At 34.3% G+C, this 14,528-nt stretch overlaps 1 protein-coding gene across 1 annotated transcript in view; it reads left to right on the top strand.

Annotated features, from left to right (window-relative positions):
- The window catches only part of STXBP5 (syntaxin binding protein 5 (tomosyn)), a 190,629-nt gene that overhangs the window by 46,167 nt on the left and 129,934 nt on the right, over positions 1–14,528 (top strand). The window contains exons 3-4 of the mRNA XM_012655516.1: positions 12,424–12,558; positions 14,129–14,192. Coding sequence (XP_012510970.1) covers positions 12,424–12,558; positions 14,129–14,192 — 199 coding nt within the window. The remainder of the gene's footprint in view (positions 1–12,423; positions 12,559–14,128; positions 14,193–14,528) is intronic.

The following is a 14,528-nucleotide window of genomic DNA, read 5'->3' as shown; positions in this document are numbered from 1 at the left end:
ACAATCTTTTTTTCATATTTTGAAGAAAGTGTTTGAATTTCTAATCTTATAGGAAAACCAGAAGGGAAATACTTGACTCTTTATTTTAAATTTCTGAAGAAAAGTTGTTTTCTTGACTAGGTACTTTTTTTTGAGTTAATTTTTACTTCTTTAAAGTCTAAACTTGTGATTAAAACCTCTTGACAATAAAACTGGAAAGAAAGAAATGTGAGAGCTTTTGTGGTAGAGGTAAGAAGTGTGGCCTTGAAGTGAAGGAAGGAAACCTTTGAGCTAGGGCCTTAACTTACACTGTCTTATGTGATCCTCATGACATTTCATAGAATAAGTGAGAAATGTGGGTTGGAGGAAATGGTACTCAGAATGCGGCAAAGAGTAAATAGCAACAAAGAGACTAAAGAGTTGGAAGATCTAAGGAGAAATAAATACCACATCCTATTCCTAATGAAAAGATAATTAGTGACATTTTTTAACATAGTAAGTATTTAGTATTTGTGCTACCAAACCAAAAGGGCTTTTTGCACAGAAAGCCAGTCACTACAACAAGTATTGGGGGAAGAAGGGCTTCGTTGCAGGTGACTTCAGCTAGGAGATGGGAGATAATTCTCAAGTCTGCCTTTCTGACTAACTGGGGATGGAGGTTTTTATAGATGGGTAGGGAATGTGGCTTCATGCTGCAGCAGGGATTGTGTGTAAGCTGTGCAGAGGTATGGGTCATGGGATCAGCAGGTAGACTAATATAGATGTCAAATGCCTGTGATGAATGGAGGGTCTTGGCATCATGGAGTCTGTAGCAGGAGGTCTGGAAAGTTTCGGTTCCTCGATGTTATCTTGAGAGCTGGTAGCTGTTTTCTACGAAAGCAACACAAAGACCACAGAGTTAGCAAAGTTTAATGGTCATTTGCAACATCTGGTTGCTGAAATGCCTCATAACATATATTCTTGTCAGCAGTGTGAAAGCACAAACCCTGGTTTATTATTTCAACATATTTCTCAGGGGTCAGCTATCTAGGCCATTAAAGGGGCAAAACTTATCAAGTGCAACAGGAGGGGCTCTCTGTAAGGTTGATATTACTTGATCGTTAAACAGAAAATGGAATATCTTGAAATTTGTAGTTGTCCCATTAGGTCCATTTCTCTCTTTCTAACTCTTACTGTATTATGATTCCCCAAGAAAGGGGACTATATCACATTTCTTTGATTTTAAGATGCACATTTTTAAAAATTAATAGACTTTATTTTTATAACAGTTTTGGACTTATAGAATTATTGAGCAGAAAGTACAGAGAGTTTCCACATACCTCATACACCACCATTTCCCCAGCTCTCCTTCCATCCTCGTCTGACGCTTGTGCACTCACAATTTTCCCTAATATTAACATCTTGCATTATTGTACTTTTGTTATAATTTATGAACTGATATCAATATATTATTCATTAAAGTCCATAATTTATATTAAGGTTCACTCTTGGTGTTATACAGTTCTATGGATTTTGACAAATGTCTAATGTCAAGTATCGTATAGAATTACAGTATTATTACAGTATATACAGTACTATTACAGTATCGTATAGATTATTTCACTGCCCTAAAAAGCCCCTACACTTAACCTGTTCATTCTTCTTCCTCTCACCCCAAACCCTTGACAATCACTGATTTGTTACTGTCTCTATAGCTTTTACTTTTTCCAGAATGTCGTATATAGGCCTGCAATGCATAACAATGTTTCAGCGATGGACCACACATATGATGGTGGTCCCATAGGATTATAGTGCTGTCCTAGCCGTCGTAGTGTTGTAGCATCTTAGTGCAATGCATTACTCACTTGTTTGTGGCAATGCTGGTATGAACAAACCTGCTGTGCTGCCATTTGTATAAAAGTATAGCATATACAATTATGTATAGTACATAATACTTGATAATGATAATAGATGACTGGGTTACTGGTTTATGTATTTACTATACTATACTTTTAGTTGGTATTTTAGAGTGTATTCCTACTACTTATTAAAAAAAAAAAGTTAACCGTAAAGCAGCTTCAGGCAGGTCCTTTAGGAGGTGTTCCAGAAGAAGTCACTGTTATCAAAGGAGATGACAGTTACATGCATGTCATTTTCCCTGAAGACTTTTTAGTGGGAAAAGATGTGGAGGTGGAAGACAGAATATTGATAATCCCAACCCTGTGTTGGCCCTAGGCTAATGCGTGTTTTTGTGTCTTAGTTTTTAACAAAAAAGCTTAAAAAGTAAAAAAGAATTAAAATAAAAAAAACTTATAGAATAAGGATATAAAAAGAGGAGAGATTATGGCAGGAGCTAGAATTCCAGTGGAAGAAGACCTCTGATACTACATTTGCCAGTGGTGTGTTCATATTCCTCACAGGGCATAGGAATGTGGCAGTACATGGTCCAAGTTCCCAAACACACTACAAATTGTCATGGTAAATCTTCATGGAGAAAGAATCAAACCTCAAGGAGTGCCAGAGTCAGGAGTTGATGATGGTCAACTTTTTTTTTTGGGGGGTGTTAAATGATCCTTTATTGAAATATTTTCCTTTGTACTTTTAAACTAACTGGGCATTCCACTGCACCACTGTTGATGTCATCTATGATATCATGTGGGTGGTGGCCATCAACGAACGTTGCAGCCCACAGACTGGGCAGTCCCCAGGATCTCTTTAATGGTTCCAGAGAGTTCTCTGGCTAAAGATCGGTGCTGCATCTGTCTGGCAATGTTGACAATCTCATCAAAAGTGATATTTCCATTGTGCTTAATGTTCTTCTGTTTCTTTCTGTCTCTTGGTGGTTCCTTGAGGGCTTTGGTGATCAGGGCAGAGGCAGAAGGGTCAGGTAGGGAGTACATCCGCTTTGTGGTGCCTCTACAGATGGTCTCCCATAAATTCTAGTAAACATGGGTGGGGAACTGTAAGCTGCCTGTAGGCACATGTCTTGGCACACTGAAGTGCAAAAAAGTGATTGTTCTTAGTGGATGCAGCCTGACCTTGTCCATTAGTCCCTCCTCAGTTAGGTGCTGTTATGCAGGGCGTAATCTGAATAATTGTATGAAGTAGTCCTGAAAGTTACAAATGAAATTAACTGATGGATTTTCTAGTTTTGAGTCCATAATATGGTTTACTCAGCTAACCAGCAGAAACTGTTGGGGCCTGTTGAAAGTTCAGCTCCCCCTTGGCTTTCATTAGGGCAACAGTAAACAAGGAACCGTAGCAGGAGTACTTGGTCTTTGAATAACTTCTCTCGATGAAATCCCCTAGGACAGCTACAAACTTGTCTGGCAGCCATTGAACTTAAAATGCCAAGGAATGGACTTGGTGCCTCATGGATGAACCTTGTCATATTCTCTCAAGACTGAAGATTTCCTCAAGTGGCTGAAAGGATAGAGGTGGCATTTGGGAGGAGCCTAGTTTTCCTCAGCACTATCCTACAGGTGCAGTGGGATGGCAAGATGGAGGCTGTCCACCAGCTCTAGGAGCCTGCTCCCGGCAGTGGTACCTGTTCTGCCCCTCAGCCTGAGTTCTGTGGCATTCAGAACTTATTTCATAACACGCTGCAGTCTGTACCCTCGTGGAAGCCTTCTGTCGGAGTAGCTTCCCCAGGCAGGAGAAGGGGCGGAATCCTGTCCTTCCCTTCCCATTCTTTCACCCTTCATTTGTAGGAGTCCAGCCTTCTTTTCCTTATACAACTGCTTTACATTCAGTGTTTATATTCTGTATTAATCAGGACAATCTGAGCTATGCTATGGTGACAAATACTCTCAAAATTTCAGTGACTTTGAACAATTTATTTTTCCTTACACCATGTGTCTTTTGTGGGTTTGCTGGGAACACTGTTCCTTTTCATTGTCGACTTTACTCCAGAATCCTGGCTGAGGAACAGTCAGTCTTTAAAATATTGCCAGTCTCTACTTCTAATAGGTTTCTTGGAAAGAAAAGAAAAAGTAAAATAAAACATTACCAATCACCACCAAAGAGGTAGAAAGAGAATGTGGTAAAACACGTATTAGCTCTTAAAGCTTCTGCCTGGAAGTGATATACATCTCTTCTGCTCCTTTAATTGGCCAGAGCAGGTCATGTGGCCATTCCTAATTTCAGTTGTACACCCAGGAAGAAAGGTAACTGGAATATTTGTGAATAGTTGTAGTGACTATTACACTGTTTATTTTTATTGTTGACATTGAAGTACAGTAAGCAATAGCCTAGTTTCCCCTTATTCTGCAATGGATTTGAGTTAACTTAATATTTAAATTATTATGTTTTACTTTTATGTTACTTGCATTTTTACTTATAAAACTAGGAAAGGTAGGGAAAAATATGAAAAGTTTATAAAACTCTGTTTTATTAATATTTTTTCTTTTAAAGATATTTAAATTAGGAGGAAGTCATGGGTTGAGAAACAATTAAAACTATCTGCTAGTCTTGTTTCATCACCATGATTTACTATGACCAGTATTCTCAGCCATGTTAAACTTTTACATAAGTTTTAAAATAATAATATATGAAACCTTTTAAGACTGAGGTCTAAACTATGTGTGTGATTTTTCCTATTTGGTACCCAATATATATCTCAATTTATATAGTGACTTACTGTTTATATAACACTTTCACATAAATATTATTTATTTTCAAGGATCAAGAAAAGTTTCTCTTCTTGAAATTTTATAGAATGGATATTTTTTCCCATAGGTATGTTAAATACCTGTATAGCGGAGTCATAATGTTGAAATTATTAATTTCTTCTAAAGATATGTTTTTCCTTTATTCTAATACTCGGATTTACAGTTCAGATATGGCTATTCCATTTAATGATGCATCTATTAAGTTTTGAGAATAAAATAAGTACGCATGCATTCTAAAGTAGTGGAAAGGAAAATACATTACATGGAATACATTAATAATCAAAATTTTATGTCAACTTAAATATAAATGGAGCATTCGTGTCTACAGACCTCTTAAGGAAAAAAAATTACTTGAGAAATGAAGTAATCCATTCAGATACCAACACAACAAGTGATTTGGTGCTTATAATGTATTGCAGGAACTGGTTGCTGCCCTAGCATCTGATTTCCTAGTAGCATAAATAAGTTAATGTAGAAACAAAACCTCATTTTTCACATTTTACTCTTACTATATTACATAAATATTTTGCTTTGCATAGTTATAAAGCTTATAATTCACTCAAGTATGCACATGAACAAGACATGAACTTATCTGTAAGAGTGTTGGGATAAATACCAGCCCCCCACCCCCAGAATCTATACAGGTTTTACAAAGATTTTGAATTAACTCACTGCATGTATTAAATAAGAAAAAAATTTAATCATATTATTGGAACAAATTAGAGACCTAGACTTACAGTTTCTGTGGTAATTGCATGATATTGTCAAAATACTTTTCTTTGAAAGCAGCTTAATGAAAAGTGTACAAGCATTAGAAATGATGTAGTGCGATGAAATTAATGACTAGAACACAGGAATGAAATGATATCCAAGCCTGATAAAAAGGCAGATAGGGGATCTGCTACTCTGGAACTAATTCTAACCTACAAAGAGAATTGGTAGGTAATATGGAAATGATGAGTCATCTTGGGAATTCTGGGTATTGAGAGCCACATATTCAGTCAACATTTGAAATGAAGAAAGAAACAAAATTCTTTTAATACTCAGAGGACAGACAGTTACAATTTGATGACCTTGAAAATGTAAAAGGAAAGATGTTCAGGAAGTTTTGGATAACTTCCTAGAATAAAATTATCCATAATGACTAAGAAATTCTGGCAAGGAAACGGGGAGAGATAGAGAGACTGGTCTGGTTTCATAAGGGCCTTACAATGTTATATAAAAAGATTATATAAAAACATATAAAAAGATTATATGGAGGGAGGGGATATATAACCAAAGGTAAACATAAGAATGATTAGAGCTAAGTCTTATAAAAAGTAGTAACAAAAGAATTAATAAATGAAAGCACTTTTTAAAAAAAATTTAAGACAAAATGCTAAGTAGTTTAATGGTAGATATGATTAGGGCATATGTAATTTTTCTAACTGTATTAATGCAATATTGGCCCAGACAAATTATGTCTTAGATTACCGAATGAACTGACTCCTGTACCATTGTTGGTTGGCCTAGGAGGAATGTAGAGTGAGAGTAGTGCTTCAAAGTTGGAAATGAAAAAAAAAAAAATTTAGAATCTAAATTAAGTTCAGTTCACCAAATATTGAGTGTTTACTATGTGCCAGAGATTATGCTAGATGTTGGGATAACAAAGAAGAATAAAATTCTTGAATAGCTTACATTAAAGCAGAGACCCAGACACATATTACAGTATGAACATATGCCAATTTTAGAGATTTATATTAAAACATAAATGCAATAATTAACCCAGTCTTTTTTAGTTTTTTTTAAGAAGACAAAAGTCAGTAATCAGGAAAATTCAAACTAATTCTACAATTCTACAATCAGAATGCCTAAAAGATCGGCTAGATTTGTGATGCAACTGAAACTTCTCATAACCTACTAGTGGGAGTTTTAAATGTCACAATCACTTTGGAAAATATTTTGGCAGTATTTGCATACACCATGACCCAAACATTCAACTGCTAAATATATATCTGTGGTAGGCAGAATTCTAAGATAGGTCCCAAGATATCTGCCCCCTGGTGTACACCTACATACTTCTCATTATTTAAACAAATGCCTATCTAGATGAGGGCATTTTGCAGATGTAATTAAGTTCCCAAATTAGCTGACCTTAAAATAGGGAATTAGTCTCAGTAGGCATAACTTAATCAGGTGAACCTTTAAAAGACACTAGATTCTTCCTGGCAAAAGGTTCAGAGCCTGCAAAGGAGTCAATGGAAAGGAGATTCTCCCCTGCTGGCCTTGAAGATGGAGATGGCCACGTAGGAATCAGGTGGCCTCTATGAGCATACCCTCTGAGACGGCACCGAGAGACACAGACTCAGTCCACAAGACTGTGATTGTCATCCTGTGTCTGTTTCATCACTGCATGCTGGGAATGTTGGGGCAGATAATTTGTTTCTTTAGTTTCAAAGGACCACAGATGGAGTGCAATTGTGCCCAAGAGCTATACTTAATGGGTTACATCCAGAACTCTCATCTACAACAAATTTAGATGTTTAGATATGGGATTTTTCAGCTGATGATACTTTGTTAAGATTTTGGACTTGATTTGATGCTGTAATTGGTTGAGACCTTGGGAATGTTCGGTTGGGGTAAATATACAGATGCTCCTTGACTTACAGTGGGGTTGCTTCCCGATAAACTCATCTTAATTTAAAAATTACAGTCTTCCCTCGGTGTCTCTGTGTAATTGGTTCTGGAACTCCCTACGAATGCCAAAATCTATGGATGTTCAAAGTCTTAAGCTTTTTAAGACTAGAACTTTTAGTATATAATTTGTAAGTATATTCGCTTTCATCCATGATTATTAGTGCTTTATGTTTTCCTATTTCTTAAATAAATTTTATGATAAAGACTGTCATGAATTTCATTAAGATTAGAGGTTTGTGTACCATTGTATTCTTAAGTACTTACATTCATTTTTATACTCACTGTAGTTTCTTTCTCCCTTTACCTTATTTCTGTTAACATGATTTGTCAGAAGTTGATCTGTTTAATTGTATTTTAAAAGAAGTAGTTCATGGACTTATTAGTTTTACTATTTTACTGATATGTAATTTATTATACCAATTTTTATGTCAATTCTCTACTTTTTGTTTTTAACTTCTTGAGTTAAAATTTATTTGCTTAATAATAAACACGTTACAGCAATGGAATTAGTATAGTAAGAGAGATGATGATGAGGATGAAGGACAGAGGTTGGAGGGATGGCATTTCAGCCTAAGAATTACAGGGTATTTGTTTTTGTGGTAGAAAAGGCAAGTGAAAACAGAACAATGGAGGGAGAAGAAGTGATCAAAGGCATAACTGAAGAAAATTTTGTTGAACCAAAATATCTTACATTGAAAGGGCTAATTCCTGGCATAATAAATAGAATTAAAAATACCTTTGTAAGTTATATTCTGATGACATTATCATCTGTGAAAGAACTCAGAAAATGTAGCACTTAACCTGACACTCCCATCCCCCTCAAATACTCATTCTTTGAGACTTTGTTAGAAAGTTATAAAGTTAAACATGTGTCTTAAAAGTATAAAGGTAACCATGGAAGGATAAATATAAAACATAAAAACCATTAGAGGAGTTAAAAAAAAGAATGAAGAAAATGAATCAATAATGGTTAGGAAAAGAGATAAAATGGTGGAAATAAAAAGAATGGGTAAACGAGATAGAAGAAAGAAGATCAACTTAATTGGTAATCAAAATCATAGTAAATGGTATCAAATTTGTGTTATTAAAATTTTGACATTTTTAAGATTGGACTTACGAAAGCTTAAAATATAGCTGTTAAACTGTAATAGATAAAATGTAATTACACAAAGTTCAAAAGTAAATGGGAGGAAAAAGGAAAAAATGCACAGATCATGAAAAAAATATAAGGTCTGTGTGGAGAAAATATTAAAATTTTATTGAAGAATAAAAGAAGATCTAAACAAATGAAGGACTTCATAGGAAGAAATAATCAAATTCTAAATTGTCATTTGTCCTCAAATTAATCTATAAATTTACTATTTTTGGTATTTAGTCGTATTCCAATCAGAATTTTTAACAGGGTTGCTCATGGGACATCATAAGCTGATTTTAAAATTCATACGGAAAAAAGAAAGGCACAGAATAGCCAACACAATTTTGAAAAATAAAAATGAGATAATGGAACATATTTTATTAGATATCAAAAATTTTTATAAAGCTGTGGAAATGAAAGTGGTATAATAATTATAAGGGGAAGACAAATGGACCAAAAACACAATGTATGGTTTTCAGAAATGTGTATGTCGAGAGAGACCCATTTAATATATGATAGAGGTGGCATTGCATGTAAGCAAAGGATGCTTGCAATAAATGAAAGATGCTGTGACAATTCTTATCTAAATGAGGAAAAGTGGTTCCTACCTCATAACCAAAATGAATTGCAAATTAGTTAAAGACTAAACTGTGAAACGTCTGCAGAAAAATTACAAGTAGAACTTGGAAGAAAGTAATGTAGGGAGTATCTGTAAGACCTGGGCAAGGAGTGCTTAAACAGCTTATGCAAAGCACAAGCTATGTAATAAAGTAGATGTAATCTCTATATGAAAATTTAAAAGTTCTGTATTATACATGTACCATGAAGTTAAAAGACAGACTCCATCTACCAGGTGCTGATGGATAAGAACACAAGATTCAGAAAAATTTGTACATCTTCCTTTTTAAAAGTGACTCCCTTCTCATCCAAAATGTCTCATGTCTTATTTGTATAGTTTATGAACATGAAGGAAAAATAAGGAAACATATGTTCCAGGTTGTTAATAAGACTTATGGAGAGAGTAAATTTTGGGAAAGGGAGAGGCAAACACAATAAAATAAGACTAATAAAAATCATTTAAGATAGTAAGCTTACATATATGCACAAATAGGATCATATTTGTGCATTGTGTATGTGTGTGTATATATAGAGAGAGAAACCATAAATAATAAAAAAGACATAAGCCATAGATTGCGAGATGTTTAGAGTACATCTACCTCGTAAAGTACAATAAAAGGCAGTCTTATATTAAAGTAGGAAAAAAGAGTTTTCATGGAAAAGTGAAATTTAACAGTTGCCAATGAGTATCAGGTTGCTTCAGTTTATCATAGCCCTTACCATATAAAAACACCCTGGCATCTTTGTCCTCCAAGATCATTAATGACAGATCTTTAAGAAATCCCCTATACCTGCGGTCCCAGCCCCCAGGCCACAGACTAGTACAGTCAGTGGCCTGTTAGGAACTGGGCTGCACAACAGGAAGTGAGCAGCAGGTGGGCCAAGGAAGCTTCTTCTTTATTCACAACTGCTCCCCATTGCTCACATGACCACCTGAGCTCAGCCTCCTGTCAGATCAATGACGCATCAGATTCTCATAGGAGCACGAACCCATGTGAGGGATCCAGGTTGCACGCTCCTATGAGAATCTAATGCCTGATGGTCTGAGGTGGAGCTGAGGTGGTGATGCCAGCGCTGGGGAGTGGCTGCAAATACAGATTATCTCTGCTAATGCAGAGAGGTTTGACTGCACAGAGACCATAATAAATCAGTTGCTTGCAGAGTCATATCGAAACTCTATCAGTGAGTGGCAAGTGACAATTCTTGGTAGGACACGCTGATTGATTTGCTTTCCTAGTCGTATATTTTGGTGAATCAAATTTTCTTATTGATCTTTCCCTCATATCACTGACACGGTATTATTTTATTTAGTTACAACCAGAATTTTAGTTTTTTCACTCTTCCTATTCGTATGTGTTCAGAGCCATGACGATTTGCTAGTTAAAAAATTCTTGAGTTAATTGCGACAAAAAACATTCAACTTTTCCCTCCTCTCAGTTTACTTAAATAAAGAGGGTTGTTATGGAGCAGAGTAATTTTTATTAATAAATTTCGTGGTGCTTTGTACAAACATACTCTCATGATTTCTATTTGTTAAAAAAGCATATACGAGTCATTTTAGGGGCCCTATTAAATAAAGTCTTCGTACCAAGATAGTTAAGTAAGCATTTAAGTTCCTTGTTTAAGTATTAAATACTAAATAGTTTGTTTTTCTTACTTCTGGAAAACGTAAAGGTGTTTCAAATATCTCTGCAGTGTAAGTTGGTTTTATATTATAGTTGACTGAGAAAAAAAAAATCATAGGATGGTAGCTAATACTAAGAAAGTGAACCTTGTAAAATAACAAGGTACTATAAAATGATTTTGTTTATTCAGTTGACATGTCTGTACTTTGTTAAGTTTACATAAATTCTCTAGAAAGAGGACATATGTTGTTATATAAAACATGCAACAAAAATTATGAATGTAGGAAGCTTAAGTAATTATCTAATTGAACATTACCTCTAGGAAAGGATGAGAATTTGAGTTGCATGTACATTTATTTGATAAGTGTTTTCATCTTGAAAATTCTCTGTAATAAAATTTTTCGTTAATGAGAATAGCAAATATTCTGTATGCTCTGTGTTGCCCAGTGCCTCATGTTAGTATTGACAGTCTAGTAGTGATTATTATCATTGTCTATTATTTGAAGTGCTATTCCAGTGAAATTTCAAAGTCTATTCTGAGAAACAAAATTAGTGGTCTGTAGAAAAATGAGCATTATATATTTTTACATCATGCTACTTTTTTTTTTTTCACTAAAAATAAATGTTCCAAGAAAAGGGCAAGATATTATCCATTCTTTACCTTGAAATCAAATAAACTGATATAAAAGGTATCTGAAACTGTTGGAATAATAATAAAGTTTAGTAAATGCATATGAATCATTATAATTTCTTTTTTCTGGTGTTTTGGTTTTTTTTTTGAGACAGAGTTCTCTGTCTGTCATCCTGGGTAGAGTGCAGTGGCATCATTATAGCTCACTGCAACCTCAAACTCTTGGGCTCAAGCAATCCTCCTCCCTCATCCTCCTGAGTAGCTGGGACTACAGGCAAGTGTCACGAAGCCCTGGCTAATTTTCTATTTTTGGTAGAGACAGAGTCTCGCTCTTGCTCAGGCTGGTCTTGAACTCCTGACCTCAAGTGATCCTCTTGTCTTGGCCTTGCAGAGTGTTAGGACTATAGGCATGAGCCACCACACCTGGCCTATAATTTCTTAATGAAGTCTTCCGATATCATCAGGGCATAGGAAGAAATAGTTCAGAAATACTGTCTAAGGCTAAGTGTAAGGGATCTCTGTCCTTCTAGAGGCTTACAAGTTAGTGAGGAACACAGACCCTAACTATCGTGTAAGGCAAGCATGACAGATACAAAGAATTGGGATATCAATTTGAATGAGAGTGGTATTTGAACTGAATATTGAACAGAAGAAAAATATAAGAAGGAGGAGCATTTTGCCAGGAAGGAATAGCAAACACGGGTACTTAGATAAATTAGTGAGTTTAGTGACTCCTGAGAAGTACAGTAGTATCCAGGGGTGATGTGGATATTGGAATCCTTTAAGCTTGTGGCTTAAAGGTTAGTTTGTGATGTGCCCAAGGTTATATGGTTAGTGGATGACATACCCAGATTTGAAACACATTGTAACTTCCAAAACTCATCTTCTTTCTATTACGCCATGCTGTTTATTTACTGTAAGACCTTATGTTGATGTATAAATTAAATTAGCATAATTAAATATTAATCACAATGAGAAGATAAATCTGATGATTGTATATCATTTTTGCTTTTCCTGAATTACATATATTATGATTAACCCTCTAATGCAGTCAGTAAAATTTATCAAACATTTTTCAGATTTTCTTTTTGAATATATTTTCTCTTGCAGGGTTACATTTTGCCATCTGCCTTTCCAGAGTAAGTGGCTCTATGTGGGCACTGAACGAGGTAATATACATATTGTCAATGTGGAGTCCTTCACACTCTCAGGCTACGTCATTATGTGGAATAAAGCCATTGAACTGTGAGTTTGAGCAGATATTTCATATCTGAAAGTATCAGTACCTATATATGATAATATCATATGATAGTCACTAACTCCATATGGAATTAAATATGTGTCAGACATTCTTGATACTAGATATAGATTTATTAGCTTTTCGTAAGTATTATCCGATTGACATGGCAGTTCGTAAATTTAAATTTTACAAATTATATATGCATAAATTTACAAATGTAAATATACATACAAACATATACAAATGTAGATATATATACACACATTATATAGGCATATATATAAAACACAAGTTTAATGAAATAATCATTCTTCTTTCTAAATGAAAAACACTTTAAATTTTTGTTTTTTTATTTTATAATTATTTTTATTTCTAATGCTAATCATGAGCAACAAATGGGTTGCTACCAGTGTTTGAAAACACTGATTAGTTTATTTGATGTGTTTTAAGGATCAACAAATATAATGCAAATGTTTGCTAAAGTTAACATATTGTAGAATTAATCTTAAGGTTGATTTTACTTAATTTTGAAATGATTGTTTTCATTTGCCAATTTTAACAAAAAAAATTATAGGTTTTATAGGTCCGCGAGCATCTTTAATTTTAACTTTTCACTCTGTCTTAAATTTTACATGTCTTATCTTTTTCTACAAATAACACTGCTAAGACATAAAAATCAAAGTTTAAGGATATTCTCATTGTTTCTTTTTGTTTTTTTGTTTTTTTTTTAAATAGTCTTGTATTGTTGCATTCCACAGTATTTACACCTTTTTGAGATAAGGATAATTTTGTGATATATCTTTTAAGAAAGTAATGTCTTAGTGTAGTTGTGATAGTATATTTATCCTGGTTTTTCTTCCTGTGGCAGGGACATTATTATTATATATCTGTCTCTTGGTGGTAGTGTGGGCTTTCGTGGTCTTTTATTTTGAGTTGATTACAACTTCTAGTGGATAGGCCTGATTCAGGTGACTGTATGGTTTCACAGATGGCTCTCATGAAGTGGAGTGATCTCTTAAATTTAGGAGTTTCTGAATTAGGGATATGATTATGTATGGGCATCAGTTCAGCCATATTCTTAACTGTATTCACTTCTTTTTCTCTGAGCAGGTATAGGTAGCAATACTTTGTGGATTTTTAAAAATATAATAGAATTTTTCATATTTCTGATATTAACTGTGGAACTAAATGGGATATCCCAATTGGAGGCTAGAATTGGGTAAAATAAGAGAGTAATATTTTAGATGCTGCATTGTTTAAAACACTTGCTTTGAGAATTCTACTCGAGGATAGATTTTCTGTGCTGAAATCTTTGACTAAATTGAAGATTTTTTCCTATACAGAAAGTGTACTTAACTGTAAATTTTGCTGACATGTGTCAACATGAATTACCATTTTATTCCTGATTCCTATTTTGTTCCATATTAAGAACTATGTATCTGTTATTGATCACTTGCTGCAATTCTTTCTTTATAAATATATCTCTATTTTCTTTTCATTTATTCTTATTGTAATGAATATATAGTCATATCGAAATTTTTAATTGAGAAAACTTATTAATGTTTTCTTTTTTAGGTCATCTAAATCTCACCCAGGACCTGTTGTCCATATAAGTGATAATCCAATGGATGAGGGAAAGGTAGAATTTTTTCCTAAAAAAATACATTCATCATTTTAATGCACGAATGTTTGTATAATAAGCAAACTATTCCAGGACCACACTTATTCTGCAAAACTGAGGTTGCTAATAAAGGTTGTATATCAGATACACTTAATGCTTGTTATTCATTATGAAAAACAAGTGAAGGAATTAGAATTTTTTATAATTTTAAAGGACAAAGTACCCTAAAACGTAATTCAAAATTAATAAATACAATTATAAATCCTCCTCCCTCATCCTCCTGAGTAGCTGGGACTACAGGCAAGTGTCACGAAGCCCTGGCTAATTTTCTATTTTTGGTAGAGACAGAGTCTC

The sequence above is a fragment of the Propithecus coquereli genome, unplaced genomic scaffold (genome assembly GCF_000956105.1).
Source record: "Propithecus coquereli isolate 6110/MARCELLA unplaced genomic scaffold, Pcoq_1.0 Scaffold48, whole genome shotgun sequence".
Lineage (NCBI taxonomy): Eukaryota > Metazoa > Chordata > Mammalia > Primates > Indriidae > Propithecus > Propithecus coquereli.
This window is presented reverse-complemented; position numbering and strand designations above follow the sequence as displayed.